The sequence below is a fragment of the Macaca nemestrina genome, chromosome 19, assembly GCF_043159975.1.
Source record: "Macaca nemestrina isolate mMacNem1 chromosome 19, mMacNem.hap1, whole genome shotgun sequence".
In the NCBI taxonomy this organism is placed as follows: Eukaryota; Metazoa; Chordata; class Mammalia; order Primates; family Cercopithecidae; genus Macaca; species Macaca nemestrina.
Genome location: NC_092143.1, coordinates 67,727,285 through 67,745,604, shown reverse-complemented (window position 1 = coordinate 67,745,604; position 18,320 = coordinate 67,727,285). Strand labels below are relative to the sequence as shown.

The 18,320-nt window shown below is 43.0% G+C and overlaps 1 protein-coding gene across 5 annotated transcripts in view; it reads right to left on the bottom strand.

Annotated features, from left to right (window-relative positions):
- LOC105465188 (oxysterol binding protein like 1A) overlaps positions 1-18,320 on the bottom strand; it is a 226,096-nt gene that overhangs the window by 20,152 nt on the left and 187,624 nt on the right. For all 5 annotated transcript variants that reach the window (XM_011713465.2, XM_071085524.1, XM_011713491.3 and 2 more), the window contains one exon: positions 14,277-14,352. In XM_011713465.2, the coding sequence (XP_011711767.1) occupies positions 14,277-14,352 (76 nt within the window). The remainder of the gene's footprint in view (positions 1-14,276; positions 14,353-18,320) is intronic.

Here is an 18,320-nt window from a genome sequence, read left to right as displayed (position 1 = left end):
TCTGTCTTGCATCAGAATTAGGAAATGGGAGACAATGGCAATGGAGACAAACAAAACTCTTCGTAGTGGTGGTAAAATAATTAACTGCAGGGCCATTAATTCCTGGAGATGGCTCCAATGCCCTGAGTTCCTTCATAAGCAAACCGTTGAAACCCCCTCCCTTGTCGACTTAAGCCTCACCAATCAGAACCGCCAAACTAACCTCTATCTAGGGATGTTACACGTTCACCAATATGAATATACTTTTTTGCTCCCTCAAAGAACACCTTCTAAAACTCCCCTTCCTGCCTTCTCAGTGGAGTGTGGAACAGCTTCAGGTCTGGGGCTGTTCAAGTCATGAATCACTGTCTGTTCAAATATATGTGTGAAAATTTCAATATGTTTACATTTATGTTGTAACAATGGGCTAAGGATTAACCACTCATACCATTTTTGTGAGTAATTTTCCAAAACAAATTTCACAGCTTTTGAAATGACAATGAAATGAAATGATGCAACCACACCGAGCTTATCTGAGCACACCAATCTAGTATAAATTATGGGTTAGGGTACTAGCAGGCTACGGCATATTTTACAGAATAGATTTTAAATTCTGTCTGCCAGAATGCTGCCATCACAATCAACTCTCAAAAATCATTTAACAATTAGGAATTTTCCGACCTCAACTGCAACAGTTCAATTCTGTTTACCATGTGCCACCAGCAAGCAATATTCTGGTGAGGCCTTTACAAAATTCATTAAGTAACACACCTATCTTGGTATTTACTGGAATATTCTGACGATCTTCCCAAACTGCTATCAACCATTCCCTTGGGAATCAGGTCTTTCATGAGGGCTGCTGGCTGGTCGTGCGGGCGGGTGAACAGTGCTGAGGTGCAGTCAGGCTGAATGCCACCTGACTTACCTCTGACTTTTCCCCCTAAATATCCATGTTCCCACTGAGATTTTCAATTAAAAATAATGCAACCTTCACAGAACTGAAACTGGAGCGCATTCAAAGAAAATAAGCTCTGTAGTCCCAGCTACTTGGGAGGCTGAGGCAGGAGAATGGCGTAAACCCGGGAGGCGGAGCTTGTAGTGAGCTGAGATCCGGCCACTGCACTCCAGCCTGGGCGGCAGAGCGAGACTCCGTCTCAAAAAAAAAAAAAAAAAAAAAAAAAAAAAGAAAATAAAAAAAAAAGAAAATAAGCTCATTCATTATCATAAAATACTGCAGAAAACACACAGACATGTAACAGCTCAGCCTAAAATGGTAATTTTATTGCTGCATCACTGGGGAGATGAGGGAAAACAGGAATGTATATAGAGAAAGGAAGGCTCAACTACATATACTCTAAGAGCTCATTAAACCCAGAGATTCACTACTGGGGACAAGTAAAAAAAAACTGGGACTGCCAAGGCTTGTCTTTATTGAAATGCCCCAGGCTCTCTTTCTTCTCTTTTTCTTTCTTTCTTTTTTTGTTTTTTGAGATGGAGTCTTACTCCGTCACCCAGGCTAGAGTACAGTGGCACAATCTTGGCTCGCCGTAACCTCTGCCTCCCAGGTTTACACAATTCTCCTGCCTCAGCCTCTGGAGTAGCTGGGATTACAGATGTGCACCACCAGATCCAGATAATTTTTGTACTTTTTTAGTAGAGACAGGGTTTCACCAGGTCAGGCTGGTCTCGAACTCCTGACCTCAAGGGATCCAATCCTCCCACTTCAACCTCCCAAAGGGCTGCAATTACAGGTGTGAGCCATAGCACCTGGCCTTCTATTTTTCAATAAAAACTATCATTATTGTTTTTTTCTATTAAAAAAACTAATTAGGAAATACATAACTATCTTAGTATAAAATATAATATTGAAATAAAAACACGAAAATGTCTCTTTACTTTCCTTTCCCACCCCTCTCCCCAGACACAAAACAACAGCAACACTTTGGGATACAGACCTATGTATTCACACACATATGCATACATACTCCTGATTTATATTCACACACAGAGAATTTCTTTTTTTTTTTTTTTTTTGGAGGCAGAGTTTTGCTCTTGTCGCCCAGGCTGGAGTGCAAAGGCGCGATCTCGGCTCACTACAACCTCCACTTCCCAGGTTCAAACGATTGTCATGCCTCAGCCTCCCGAGCAGCTGGAACTACAGGCGTGCAGGACCATGCCTGGCTAATTTTTTTGTATTTTTAGTAAAGACGGAGTTTCACCATGTTGGCCAGGCTGGTCTCCAACTCCTGACCTCAGGTGATCACCCACCTCAGCCTCCCAAAGCGCTGGGATTACAGGCGTAAGCCACTGTGCCCAGCCAAAATTTGTTTGTTTTAATGCATGATGTCAGCTCTGTGTATTGACTCATTACACTTTCACTGTGTTTTGGGGATCTTTTAGTGGGGTGTTATACACATGTAAGGTACATACATCGAGTCAAGTTCTTTCTAATCACAGGATAGTGTAATGCTAAGACCACCGAACCACATTGAGTTCCACTGCTGGGTTCACCATTTAGTAGCCGTGTGGCTTTGACCAAGTTAAACCCTGTGCCAGTTTCCTCATCAATAAGTACTAAGCGCTAATATAATAGTATCTATCATAAAGCATAGTTCTGGGCACATTAATAATGCTAGATGTGTTTGTTAAATTTAAAACAACATCCATATATGGACACACTGTGAACTATTTAATCATATATCTTTAAGAATATAGGCAAATAGGGATTTTAAGTAGATTTCTCTAAAGGGGACTTTCTGGGTCAAAAGCATGCTCATTTTAATTTATTTTATTTATTTATTTTTTTACAGACACTACCAAGCTGAATGCTTTCCAAAACAGCTTAACCAATTTATACTCCCACCAATGGTGCATGACAGTCAACATCTCTGATGCTAAAAGAGGTGTATTACTCCCACTTTGTTCCTTCTGGCATGTTTATGCTTTCATTAAACACATATTTAACTGAGCACCTACTATGTGCCAGGTACTGCAGCAAAAGCCTCATTACAACCACCACTTAACCTGGAATGCCCTGCTCTCTCTTCCCTTTATTCCTCTATGTCCTACCCAGATTTCAAGGCCCAGTTCAAGTCTTTCCTCTTCAAGTATTGTAGCACTCACTGATTTCCTCCTCCTTCCAATTGCTAGAGTACCAAAATGTACTGCTCACAACTGAGCATTTGATCAGAGATTAGATTCTATTACCTACTGTTATGGTATGGGTGATAACCAGCTTATCTTGCTACGTGTATAGTAATACAATTCCTTGGGAAACGGACACTATCTTATACCCCATCTATGCCCCCCCATCACCTCACAGAGAGAGGGGAACACTGCAGGTGTGCCCCGCCCCCGATGCAGCCTGCATTCTCACTGCCCCGTGAGCTTTCCCTTTTCAGGCATTTGTCACACACAGAACTTCCCGCCTCCTTCAATGGAGAGCTCTTTGAAGACAAAGGTCTTGCTTAATAATGCATGTGGTTAACACAGCTAAATGCTGAGTAAAAAATTGGTAACGTTTGAAATATTATTCAGCGCTTAAAAGAAATGAGCTATCAAGTCATGGAAAGACATGGAGCAAACACAGATGCCTATTGCTAAGGGAAAAAAAGCCAGTATGATTCCAATTGTATGACATTCTGGTTAAGACAAAACCATGGAGACAGTAAAAGGGTCAGTGGTTGCCCAGAGTAAGGGGGAGGGATGAACAGGCAGAGCAAAGGGGGTTTTTAAGGCAGTGAGAACACTCTGTATGGTACTACAATGTTGGATACACGTCATTACATGAGCACGGAACACCAAGAGTGAGCCCTAGTATAAACTGCGAACCTGGGGTGATGAAGTATCACAGGTTCACCGATTCTTTTTGTTGTTGTTGTTGAGACGGAGTCTCGCCCTGTCGCCCAGGCTGGAGTGTAATGGTGCATTGTCAGCTCACTGCAACCTCCACCTCCTGGGTTCAAGCAATTCTCCTGCCTCAGCCTCCCAAAGAGCTGGGACTACAGGCACGTGCCACCACGCCCAGCTAATTTTTTGTATCTTTAGTAGAGACGGGGTTTCACCATGTTGGCCAGGCTGGTCTCGAACTCCTGACCTTGTGATCCGCCCACCTCAGCCTCCCAAAGTGCTGGGATTACAGGCATGAGCCACCGCACCTGGCCAGGTTCACCAGTTCTAACAAATGGGCCGCCCTGGTGAGGGATGCTGACTACGGGGAGGCTATGCATGTGTGGGGCCGGGGAGTGTGTGGGAACTCTCCGCACCTTCCTCTCAATTTTGCTGTAAACTGAAAACTACTTTATAAAATAAAAGTCTTTTAAAAAATAAAATGAGGCCAAGCATGGTGGCTCACACATGCAGTCTCACCAGTTTGGGGACCAAGGCACAAAGATCATGAGCCCAGGAATTCGAGACCAGCCTGGGCAGCAAAGTGAGATCCCATGCCTACAAAAAAATCAGAAAACTAGCCAAGCGTGGGGGCGTGCATCTGTAGTCCCAGCTACTCAGGAGGCCGACGTAGAAGGCTTGCCTGAGCTCAGGAAATCAAGGCTACAGTGAATCATGTTCATGCCGCTGCATTCCAGGCTGGGTGACAGAGCAAGACCCTGTCTTAAAAAATGAAATGAAATTTTAAGAAAATGAATTTTGATGAATCATACTTTAGGAAAGGTCAAATTGTCTTTCTAGTTCTGCTACAGAAAACATCATAGTCGCAGTCACATGTGATAAAAGAGAATGTAAAGACAAAAAAGAGTAACAAAAAAAGTACAGAAGAATGCTAAGGCAATTAGAGAAGTCTGTAATGCTTTTGGATTTATATTGTTTGTGGTACTAGACACAAACAACATTACTGTGGTAATAGTGATATTTACACTTCAAAACTTGTGATTTTTCCTCATTCTAAATAAATATTCACCTTAAAATCTGAGAGAAAAAAAACAGGTTATAAAGCAACATGTTCAAAAATATTCTAATCTTGTTAAATATGTTTTTATAGACATAGAAACAAATGCTAGAAGACAGTAACATCAAAAAGTTAACAGTGGGTATCTCTAGGATTTGGGGGCATAGGGAATCCTAATAACCTTCCTTATGCTTTTCTGTATTTTCCAGATTTCCTAAAATGAACATGCATTGCTCTTCTAATCAAGGGTAAAACGAGATGTTACTTTAAAACCTAACAATAGGCCAGGCGCGGTCGCTCAGGCCTGTAATCCCAGCACTTTGGGAAGACGAGGTAGGTAGATCATGAGGTCAGGAGTTCGAAGCAGCCTGGCCAACATGGTGAAACCCCATCTCTACTAAAAATACAAAAATTAGCTAGGCATGGTGGTGTGTGCCTGTAATCCCAGCTACGAGGGAGGCTGAGGCAGGAGGACTGCTTGAACCCGGGAGGCAGAGGTTGCAGTGAGCCGAGACTATGCCACTGCATTCCAGCCTGGGCAACAGAACAAGATTCCATCTCAAAAAACAAAACAAAACAAAACAAAACAAAGAAACAGAAACAAAAAACCAATTTCAGACAGGCAAAAGGAAAAGCCAGGGAAGCGAACAGCCTCACACCGCAGCAGCTGGTCCACCTTATACTACACACACTTGCACTGATGCTAGTCATGAAATGGACAAGGAAAAATTGGTGTAGAAGTAATACAATGGAAACTTCAGATTAGTCCACTCCTAAGTTCCAGAGACAGGACATTAAAAGAATAGGCTCCTACCTCTTGGGTAAGGCTGCTAAAGATAAACAAATAAATAAGAAAGGGCTCTGAATAGACAGTAGAATGGTGGTTACTGGGCGGGGGGAGGCGGAGTGGGGAAGTTGGTGTTTCGAGGGGACAGTTTCAGTTTTGCAAGCTGAAGAGAGTTCTGTGGACGGACGGTGGTGATGGTAGCACAGCAATGCGAGGGTACTGATGCCACTGTACTATATACTTCAAAATGGTGAAGGTGGTGCCTTTTATGTATGTTTTGCCTTAATTATAAAACCAAGGGGGAAAAAATGAGCTCTGAGATCAAACTTCCTGCATTCAAATCCTAGTTGTACTACCTACTGCTTGCCTGGCAGCCTGCAAGTCCCTAACCTCTCCCCATAGTGGGGACAATTTCATTACATACCTCACCAGGCTTATAAAGATGAGATGAATTCATTAATATAAAGCACTTAGAATAGTGCCAGGCATCTGTTAAGTGAGCAATAAATGCTAGCTATTATCACTGTTATTAATAATGCAGACAAGATCTCCAAGTCCTCCAAGGTTGCAGGAAAGCAGGTATGCCTCAATGGCTGGGATACTCTGCCCTGACCCAGGGGCAGCTGAGCTGCAGAGAAGCTACACAGACAGCAGCATGGCATAGGGACCTGAGCTTAAAAGGTGAGGGAGTGAGGGACAGGGTGCTGCCCTTTCTGAAGCCTGGGCCAGGAGGGATCCAAACACCAGGATGGCAGGGGTTCACTGCAGTGGCAACCAGTGACAGCCAGTAGGTGACACAGACTATGCCATTTCTGGCTCAGCTCTCTTCCTGTTTTCTCCATTTCCCTTTATTGTACACAACAGCAGGGTGGGATTGATCATAAAGAAATTTTAAAAGTTTATTCGTTAAAGAAAGGAAGAGCTTTACCTATAAGTCTGATTTTGAATTTGTTTTTCCTGAAAAACACTCTAAGGACTATCATACACTCATTGAGGAAGGAACAGATGGACCGGGGATGACATTTTAGTATTTATAAGACAGGAGTGCTTCCCTCAAAGGGATTTTGCTTTGTTTTCTCAGGAATACTGGCCTAGGGATGTAATCTTTCAACTCTAAAGCAATGCTGCGTGCACTGCCATCTCTCCACATCCAGCTCCACGGGAAAACACAGCACAGCAGGATGGGGCAGGCAGGTGTCCACGGCCACCGGCTGTTCAACACCAGTCACCCGGGCTTTCCAGGGGTTGGAAGCCAGTGACAAAGAGGGTGGTGTGAACTCTGGAGACCAAGGCACAAAGGATGTGGGTTTATCATCAATTCAACAAGTAGATTTATTTTTTAATCATTTGAAAAGCTGCTAAAATTCTAAAAGGCTCTTTTAATAAAATGTTGTAATCTATAATAATTTAAACAGCTTTCCATTTCTTTTAGTAACTCAGAATGAATGCACTCAAGAAAAAGGAAAGCCACATGGCTGGGTCAAATAACAGAGAGGGAATGAGAGGCAGAACCCGGACTGCCATAAAAACAACCTGGACCTCGGAAGAGTGTAACATGCTATTTTAAAATACAGCAACTTACTTGCAATTGTATTGCCTCCGTCATCTGTAATTATTTTTAAATACTCTTACAATTATTTCAATTGCTAAAACCTACAGTTCCCTAGAAAGGCAGTGAAAAGCTCACTGACACCAAGTATATTTTATTTCCTTCCCTCTTAGACCTCTTGAAAATTCACTGATACATCATTTTCACTTCCAATCCAACGAAGTGTGGTGTTGCATTCTCTAGATATTGTATACAACTAGTATGTCTATATATTCCAATAATAAGAAAAACAATTCACATGATGAAGATCAAGCTTCAGGAAGAAACATTGCCTAGAAACTTCTATCATTGAGAGCTTCAGGCAGCTGGAAAAGTTAAACATTTATGCCAAGCAATTCCAGCTAAAGGCAAAGTTTAAATATCACCATGCAAATTAAGAGCAACCAATGATGAAACTGCAGAAACTCCTAATTGCAGTTGCTCATGGGCTGACAAACTGAGAAGAAGGAGAGAAGGCTGCGTTTTCACTCGAGCACTAGAGAAACCTGAGAGCAAGGCCACGTTTGAGATCAACTGAAATTGGAAATACTGTATAAATGTAAAGTCTACCACTGTAACAGGACCGAAGTGTAACTACTAAAGACTTGGGTTATAGAGAGAAAATTCCCCTCAGGTATTAGGCTAGGTGTGTCTGCTCTGTTGCCTAGACAGCAGCTTCTGGGCAGGGTGCTCCCCCGCGTGTATGACCCAAACCCTGGTGGGTCCCCAGAGCTCTCTCCGCTGACAGCCGGGGGCTGGAGGCAGTTGGCTGTCCCCTGGATAGAGCCGTGCCTCCTGCAGGATGGAGATGGCACTGGATGTTTCCTCTATGACACCTCTACCTCCTACAGCTACCGAGGGCGAAAAAAATTCATCGTGCTTACAGTTGAGAGCCTTGGAGGGCCAAATCTCTTTCTTTCCCCATCTCATGCTGCTCAGTTCCCTCCCCTCCACACAATGCCTAGCATCTCATCCATCAGTTTATCACTGCATGACGTTCTTGCCATCTGAATACCACTGATCACACGCAGAGGAGTTACTCTAAGGCATCCCGGGATAGCTGCCTGCGGCCACTCTGGATGGGCAGTTTGAAAAAAAGCCTGCCGCCCTCAGGCCTTCTGTCCTCAGTCCTCACAGGCCAGTCGGGGGGTACAACAGGGGCCAGAGTGAAAGACACACAGGCAGAAAGGAAGGCGCCACGGAGCGAGAAAAGGGGGTGTGCTCATCATGGGTGAACTGAACCACAGTGTGGGCACCTCAGTGCAACCAGTGGGAAAACAGGGAGGAGAAGATAAGAAAAGCTCTAAGGAAAATGCTAATGAGCATAATGATATTCCTTTCCTATTCTTCCTGCTTAGCAGCTGAACAGCTTCAGAGTTGGGAGGTGGCGTGAGCCCTCCTGCTAGGCGACTTCACTAAAGGCTGGACAACACCTAGACAGGTGTGTGGAGAGACGATGGAAGCACGGGCCGCAAGCTTGCACTGGATCACTCGGCATTCGTGGCTTTAAGGGAATCTACTTCCACATGCATTTTTTCCTAGAAACTGGCAAGTCTCAAAGGGCACCTGCACTGGAGGGTCTGTGCTGTTCCTCTTTGCTCATCTCCCCATTCACAGTCGCCCTCTGCCACTTAAAAAAAAAAAAAAAGAACTTAATATCCTACCATCCTGAATCACAGCATAGTATTTATACCTGGAAATGAGAAAAGCTCCAGGGGACCAGACAGGGAAGGTTACAAACAGTACTGTTATCAGCAAAGCCTCTTTTACTCAAGAACCATTAACTTACATTAGGGCTCCTTAACTGCCTGTTTCAGTTAAGGGAAAGACACGACACTAGAAATAGGGTCTTCAAGTCACTTCTCCCCAGGTTGAAACATTCTGATTTTAGACCACTGTAGAGTGTGGGGGTAGAGATACCAAATTTTGTTTAACTATCTTGCTGTTTCTATCTCCTGTCTCTCTAGCTGGTATTTATAACACAGCAGATTTGGCAAAGTTCCAAATCTTATCTAGCTCCGCATCTATCTTAGAGTTGGAATGCAAGAATAACACTGTTGTCATGGCGGCATATATGGTATCACATGTTTATCCGAATCCAGAAATAACATCACATCCCTTCTGACAGTTACTCTGACCTGGTGATACGTCTGGGCGTGAGGTCTGGCCCCACGGCTGTGTGGCAGACGTTCTGTACCAGAATGAATGAGCGAAATCTTCAGTCTGTGGGAAACATCTTAAGATTCATGGTGAGATAAAAGCATTTTATCAAAAATGTATTGGCAAAGGTTTACTTCAGTGAAAAATATTCCAATTTTCTCAACCCTTTCTCAGTACTGCAAGGCACAACTGAGTGATAAAAACAGTTCAATGAATTGAGATCGGAGAGCTTGGGAGAAGCTTGTCTGGTGTATTTCCCAGAGGCCAAGAAGCCAATGACTAATGAAAGGTAACAAAACCTTGTGCAAGTTAGAGTTTTCCAAAGTTGTGTTTTTAGTAACACTGAAGGGAGTCCTAATTGAGTTGTTAGCTTATAAATCACACACAAAAAATTGTGTAATATAATCTGACTTTTGGCACATAGTTGAAAAGGGGGTCAAAGAACTGAATGACATTACTGGATATTTTTTTAAAAACCCAAAAAACTCCTGCTCCCATCTGTCTATTAATATGAGCAAAGCTCTCAGTCCTTGCATCTATTCAAAAACAAGAACATAATTGTTACTGAAAATCTTGTCTCATTCTAGCAGCAAGTGATATTCATCTCAGATATCTAAACCCAATTGAAAAAAATTCTTTTCACTCATAACATTTTACCTTTTGCTAATATTTTCATAAATTTTATAATGTTTACAATTGTAATCATTCAAATACTAACATTTATAACAATGCAAAGAAACCTTTAGTACTAAAGCCTTATAGAATATATAGCTTTTTAAATTTTAATTTTTATACATATTTCTGTAATAATGAAGTATGATAAAGTAACCGATAAAAGACCCTCACAGATTAAAAAACTTGAGTTAACTGGGTAAATGGAGGTACTGGAAGAGAGATGACAGCTGAAGGTATGCACATGGCTTCTGGAACTCAGTTTCACCCTCACAAAAAGGACACGAAATTAATTGAGTTATCCTATAGGAAGGATAAAATGGAAATACAAGTTCAAGGAGACGTGGAAGTATAAGCTTTTCAATGACTAAAGAACAGCTTGCTCATGTATTTAACAGAATGACAGTGGCAATCAAAACTCGATGGTATATGGACTCCACTAGCTACCTTTAAAAGAATGATACAACACTTTCCTTTCACTTTCAATAGTCGGTATCCATGATATACCAGACCTTTGTCACCTTTTGCAATAATCCAGGACTATTCTATTACTACAAGACATTTGAACACACACAAGGTCAGTGCGTGCATGGCCTTGAGCTCAAGTACTTCCTCAAATTTTGTGCTGAGGTCCTGGGGCTGGCTGCCTAAGTCACTGAGCATGAACAGCCACGACCTAACCTCTGGCTGAGCCCTGCTGAGAAAGCTGCTGGAGCAAAGGGGTGGAGGGGAAGAGGAGGACGGAAACAGGGTACACACAGGACACGAGGCTTTGGGATTAAAGAGTCCTGTGACAAAGGGGCAACAAGCAGAAAGAAATAAGCAAAGGCTTCAAATGACTAAGCAGTGTCAGGATTAGTTCTCAGGAGCCAGAGATCTGTTTGTTTGGTAAAAGCTTCAACCACAAAGAGATTTAGGGTTGAATTCCAGTTATGTAAAGTATTCATTTCACATTGTATAATCCGACATTTTGATAACATAATCCTGCCCAAAACAGACTAGGAGAAGAAAAGAAGGATATCATCAGTACTGGAAATCAAAGTGGCTACATGCTATTTGGAAAAAGGTAAAGTACAACGTGCAGGTGCGTGGGAGTGGAGGAGATGGGGCAGAGTGAGCCCGGCTGGGGATGGGGCTGCGGACACTGGGGGCCAAGATGACAAACGCCTGGAGAAGAAACTCTTTCTTTCCTTCCTAAGACAAAGTGAGACTTAGACCATATCTGGCAGATAAGCATATGTACTGTGAATTTAGAAAAGCCACATATTTTGAATAATAATAGCATTACATCATAAAATGATATCATCACAGCATACAAATCCAGGGCATTAATTGTTGTGGAGAAAGATGGGATGGGGACCCTAGATGAGCGTGGAATTGTGGGACTTTCACCCGCAGGATGCTCACACCCTGCACTCTGTCCTGGCACGCTCCTCACGACAACAGAGAGCAGGAGGAGCTACGGCTCAGTATCAAATTTCCTCTCCCACTCTTAAGACTTATTAACAAAATAAAAAGCTGGGTAAATGGAGGTAAGGGAAGAGAGATGATAGCTGAAGGTATGCACATGGCTTCTAGAACTGTTTCACCCTCACAAAAAGGACACGAAGTGAAGTATTTGGATTAATGTGACAGAATCAGAAACATGCAGGCCAGGCACGGTGGCTCACACCTGGAATCCCAGCACTTTTGGAAGCCAGGGTGGGTGGATCAACTGAGGTCACGAGTTCAAGACCAGTCTGGCCAACATGGTGAAACCCCGTCTCCACTAAAAGTACAAAAAATTAGCCAGGCATGGTGGCGCGTACCTGTAGTCCCAGCTACTGGGGAGGCTGAGGCAGGAGAATCACTTGAACCCAGGAGGCAGAGGTTGCAGTAAGCTGAGATCACACCACTGCACCCCACCCTGGACCAGAGAGCGAGACTCTGTCTCCAAAAATAAAAAGAATCAGAAATATACAATAGGGGATTTTTAAAAATGCCTTCACTTTAAGTGTATTAAGACCTATGGATACTACTATTCTCTAAGTTTGGACCTATTTTTCTTTTGGGAGATGGAAACAGGCAGATATTGGGGACTGTTGATATCAAAATTTACTTTAAAAATATGTTCCAGGCCAGGCGCAGTAGCTCACGCCCGTAATCCCAGCACTTTGGGAGGCTGAGGTAGGTGGATCACCTGACATCAGGAGTTCAAGACCAGCCTGGCCAACATGGTGAAACCCCGTCCTGTCTCTATTAAAATTAGAAAAAGTAGCTGCTTGTGGTGGTGGATACCTATAATTCCAGCTACTCGGGAGGCTGAGGCAGGAGAATCACTTGAACTCAGGAGGCAGAGGCTGCAGTGAGCAGAGATTGCACCACTGCATTCCAGCCTGGGTGATAAAGTGAGACTCCAACTCAAAAAAAAAAAAAAGGGGGGGGGAGTAATATTTGTATTTCTCTCTCAAGACTCTTCATTTTTCATCTTTACTGTCGCTTAGTGCTTATACCTTGATTGTGTCTGCTGCTGAGAGAGAAGGCCCTATAGCAGACAGTGCTCAAAGAACAGTATTTCCAAAAGCTAGGTGATTTCCTTTCCATCCACATTAATAAAAATGTTCTTCCAGAACATTCGTCTCCTACGAACCTCAGCAGAAAGAAGTTTCCAAAAACACGACTTCCCCTGAAGCTCTCTCTCTATGCCTTAAATCAATAAATTCTAGAGATATGATTCAGAACATTCTATGGAACCTTTCAACACAAACAGCTCTATGTTTATTTGTTGTATTTTATTTATGATTCAGCATACGCATTTACTTGTACAAGAAGTTCTGTGCCTAAACATAAAAGTAAAACCATATTCTAGAGAAACAGAGTATCTGTCAGAGCATATCAGGTACAATCCAACATAACAGAGTGGGGATTAGATCCTACATTATCAGGCTCCGAAATTTAGATGAATTACTCTCCATGCAGGAGTCAAATATTTGTTTAAAATTAATGTTTATGAAATTTGTTCCTTGGAAATCACATTTAGGAAGTTTCAGATTTCATTATCCACTTAGAGAAGAGAGACATTGGAAAAATGCCAGAGGCCAGGCATGGTGGTTCAGGTCTGTAATCCCAACACTTTGGGAGGCTGAGGTGAGAGGACTGCTTGAGCCCAGGAGTTCCAGACCACCCTAGGAAACATAGCAAAACTCCTTCTCTACTAAAAATACAAAAAATTAGCTGGATGTGGCAGGATACGCCTGTGGTCCCAGCTACTCAGGAGGCTGAGGTGGGTGGATCAGTTGAGCCGGGGAGGTTGAGGCTGCAGTGAGCCATGATGGTATTACTTCACTCCAGTCTGGATAATATAATAAGTCCCTGTCTCAAAAAAAAATAAAAAAAAAAGAAATGAAATGAAAAGAGAAAAAGAAAGAAAATGAAAAAGAAAAATGCCAAAGTGAGCACCTCTGCAGTGGACAGGATTTCAAGCCGCAGAATGAAGTGTGCACAAGGTGACTGTACTTCCCAGCACAGGGAAAGTTCTGGAGTGCTCCCAGGATACACATTCAATTGCAAAATGTTAAAAGGTAATGTCCAGGCAGATTCTTTTGTGCCACACGACTTACATGTTCGGAGGTCCAATATCACACTAGGAAGAGTTAAGAGAACTTTACCCTGAATCCTAGCCTGACTGACATCAGGGTGGCGGTGTTGACTACGAACTACAAAGGAATCCAAGGATTTCTATAAAAGGAAATGCTGCCATCTCCCTACCTCCCCCCAAATCACATCCACCTGCACAGATAACTAAGCAGAGACGTATTCCAAATACTTAATACACAACACTCACAAATTCCAAATACGAAAACTTGCTCTGTGCACAGAAGTGTAAGTGAAATCCTGTTCTCCACCGTGGAGTTGTCTGTTCTTTCTGAGAGTTTCTAGGTAAGTCTATGGGGCAATATAAATGTGCTGTGATGACAGAAACACGGCATTTTTTTTTTTACATCAAAAACGCACATTAAAGCCATTAGAGCAGCTCAAATTCTCATCAGAAAAAATTCACCTATGACTTTTCACAATTTATGATTCTCGTACGTTTCCATAAACATTGTCATGCACCACTTTAATGCAAACTTTCAGATTCCTTTCTAAAGAATATACGATTAAACATATCTGCTTAATATCATATGACAAAACCGTTAACTTACCATTCCAATACATTTTCTGAGGATGCTCCAGATGCTGAAGTCATTTCTGGAAAACATAGGAGAAGGCAAACTTGTTCTGAAAAAAGAAAAGAAAAACATAAAGTTCATTCTAATGCCATTGTCATTAGAAGGGAAAAACGACTGTCATTCACATGAGAGCTGCAGACACAGAGAGACACTTTAAAAATGTGTGTCATCACAGACAGGGTTAAACAGGGCTAATCTAGGGTGGCACCTGTTCACCACTACCTACTCTGGCCTCTGAAAGATTCTGCAGCAAATCAACTGGCCCTCTGTCTTCAGCATTGCTCTGATCTGAACTCAGTCCTCCCAGTCCTTGGGGTCCAGCTGTTTGGACCATCTCAGAGATCCACTATCCTTTCACGTTAATGCACATCTGACCCTGTTGTTGGATTCATGGCACACCTACCATGTTCTGATACTTAATACATTATCATTCTCTAGCTGCTAAATGAGGTAAACAAAATGCTATCACAAAGCTGAGATACAGGGTTTTAAGAAATGAAATGGAAAATAGAAAACTTTTATAAAAGCCAAGTATTTTTAAAAAGTAAAAGCCAAAGTATTTTTTAAAAAGTAAAAAGTATTTAGGCCCTGTAACATACATCAGTACTTCCCCAAGGAGACTAACACTGAACAAAATCTGATTTAGCAATTCTGGGTATACTGGAAAACAAATTAACCTCTACAGAAACAGCATCTTCAAAGCCTCTGTAGGTGTTTGAAAGTAGCCAAGGGATGACGGCTGCCTGGGGCTGAAAGTCTGTAGCTTGGATAAGCAGCATATCAGAGCCAGGCCTGGTGGGCAGGGAGTCAGTCCATTTCCACAGATCAGAATGGCAGCACCATCAGGAATGAGGGGTGTGCAAGAGGTGCCCAGGCCAGCTTTCCATAACACTGTTATGAAAGTTTTCCAGTTGCCGGCCAGGCGTGGTGGTTCACACCTGTAATCCCAGCACTTTGGGAGGCCAAGGTGGGCTGATCACTTGAGCTCAGGAGCTAAGACCTGTCTGGGCAACATGGTGAAACCCATCTCCACCAAAAATACAAAAATCAGCCGCGCGTGGTGGTGCACGCCTGTAATCCCAGCTACTCAGGAGGCTGAGGCAGGAGAAACGCTTGAACCTGGGAGGCGGAGGTTGCAGTGAGCCGAGATCGTGCCGCTGCATTCCAGTCTGGGCGACAGAGCGAGATTCTGTCTCAAAAAATAAAAAATAATACAATAATAAAAAGTTTTCCAGTTGCCTTCTGAAATACATCCATATAGCTAAAATATTAAATATTTTTAAAATTAGCTTCTAAAGAACCTCTAAATTAAACTAATTAATTTAGATTATAGAAGTTAATATAATTTACATTTTTAAGTCAATAATCCATGGTGGAATTCTTCTAGTTTCTTTTTCTGTTTTAGGAACACGCACTGCTCATTTGGCAGATCTGCCATCTAACCAATCTGCTGGATAAGTGGCCACAGATGGTATTTAAATCACATTCCCCACTATCCAAGACCATCAATCTCTGTGACATGAACAATGGATACCAGGAATAAGAATCCCTGCCATTATCTATCCTTTGCATGTATAATATAGTTTTAGAGATGTATATAAACTAAATTTTCCATCTATTTTTTTTTTCTTCTTTTTTTTGAGATGGAGTTTCTCTCTTGTTGCTCAGGCTGGAGTACAGTGATGTGATCTCAGCTCACTGCAACCTCTGCCTCCCAGGTTCAAACGATTCTCCTGCCTCAGCCTCCTGAGTAGCTGGGACTGCAGGCGTGTGCCACCACACCTGGCTAATTTTTTGTATTTTTAGTAGAGATGGGGTTTCACCACGTTGGCCAGGTTGGTCTTGAACTCCTGACCTCAGGTGATCCACCCGCTTCAGCCACCCCAAGTGCTGGGATTATAGGCATGAGCTACCACGCCCAGCCAAATTTTCCTTCTAGTGTCTTGGAAAAATCAACCTAAAGTGTAGCATACCTAGAGAGTTATGAGCTTGAAAGCAGCTTGTGAAGAGGGAATGAGGGCTGTTATTCACCCCCGACAAACGCTGACATTAAATGTATAGATGTGTGCTACCATTCTAACTAAAGGCAAGAATAGCAGAAAGACAAGAACAACAAATATCTTGGAGGCAGAAGATGAGAGACATTCGAGCTTTGTAATTATTCTCGGTTTAGAAATTGTCAAAGGACTGCCAGCCAAGAGTCCCACCTGGGAATATCCTATACTCATTTTTATGCACAAAACTTTCTGTGATTTTATGAGAATGTAATCCTTACTCATTTATAAGGAGGTCGGATTATCTGCAACATTCATTACCTATTCTGAACATAACCAGAAAGCAGAGGGAAAGGGGTTTTGAAAAGTAAACAGCCGTCACAGCCCATGTTATTTTCTTCTGTAGGACATGCAGAGCCAAGCGCCTTGCCTCACTGAGACCACACTTTTGCAATAAACTGATGGGAAGCAGCAAGAGAAACACCCGCCCACGAGACACCTATGCAGCACACACGCCATGGCTTAGTAAATGACCTCTCAGTTGCTGACCACAGGCTAAGTCCACAGCATGACGGGGCTGCCAGGAAGACAGGTGCAATCTCAGACTGCCACAGTGGGGCAGTAGCCAGAGCATCCCCGAAGGCAATTTGAGCTGGGATTCAGGCTCACGTGTCACTGTTGTTTCTGGTTTTTTTTTGTTTTTGTTTTTGTTTTGAGACACAGTCATGCTCTGTTGCCCAGGCTGGAGTGCAGTGGTGTGATTTCGGCTCCCTGCAACCTCCACCTCCCGGGTTCAAGCAATTCTTCTGCCTCAGCCTCCCAAGTAGCTGGGACTACAGGCACCCGCCACCACGCCTGGCTAATTTTTGTATCTTTAGTAGAGATGGGGTTTCACCATGTTGGCCAGGCTGGTCTCAAACTCCTTACATCCGGTGATCCACCCACCTCAGCCTCCCATAGTGCTGGTATTACAGGTGTGAGCCACCGCACCCAGCCCAGGTGCCACTTTTAAAAGAAACTGGGACACTTCCACATGGGAGGACTGATCTGAGGCGAGGCAAAGGTGTCTGGAAAACATCTCTTCAAGCAGTGCTGAGGGACGTGCGAAGCTAGAGAAACAAAAGCTGGGGGTGTGGGGAACAGTGGGCACGAGAGGGGTCTTGGAGTATTGGAGAGAGGGCCTGGGATGGCAGGAATAATGACATCCATGCCCCAGCTCCCCCAGCTGCTATGCACTTCAGCCTGCTTCATCTTCCTCCTCCAAAGCACTGACTGACGTGACATAAGGTACACTCTTGCTGATCTGTTGATGACCTCCTACCCCCGAACAGTATGTAGACTCCATGAGAACTCATGTTCTGTCTACTGCTGTAGCCCTGCTGCCTAGGACAATGGCTAGCACCAAGTGGGAGTTTAAGTATTTGTGGAAGAAGCTTTGGAATGTATACAACCTATTAGACATTATCTCTTTTGTAAAGAATTTGGTTTATTCTGTGCCACTCAAGAGAGAAGGACTGTTAATTACTGCAGGTGAACGCTTACATTAGGGTGGCTAATATAAAGACCTGCCTCACAATTAATTCTAAAAATAGGAGATGAGAGAGGCCTCTTAAGGAAGGGTTTCAGACAGAGGCTGGAGGATTCCACCAGTCAGGGCACAGAAAGGCACCCCAGCTCGACCAAGGATGCTGCTAAACATCATGCCAGGAACAAGACAGGCTCCACAACAAAGAATTACCCAGCCACAATGTCAGCAGCGCCAGGGCCAAGATCTCCAGCCCGAGAAATACAATGAGAGCTTCGTGTATAATCTCAAATTCTGTAGTAGCTACGTTTTAAAAAGTCAAAGCTAATTTTAGTAATTTATTTTATTTAACCCAGGATACCCAAAATATGAGCATTTCAACATATAATACATACCAAAAATGATATTTTATACTTTTTTCCATATTGTCTTTGAAATCCAGTGTGTATCCTACACTTTTAGAGCACATCTCAATTAAGCTACTAAACAGTTAACATG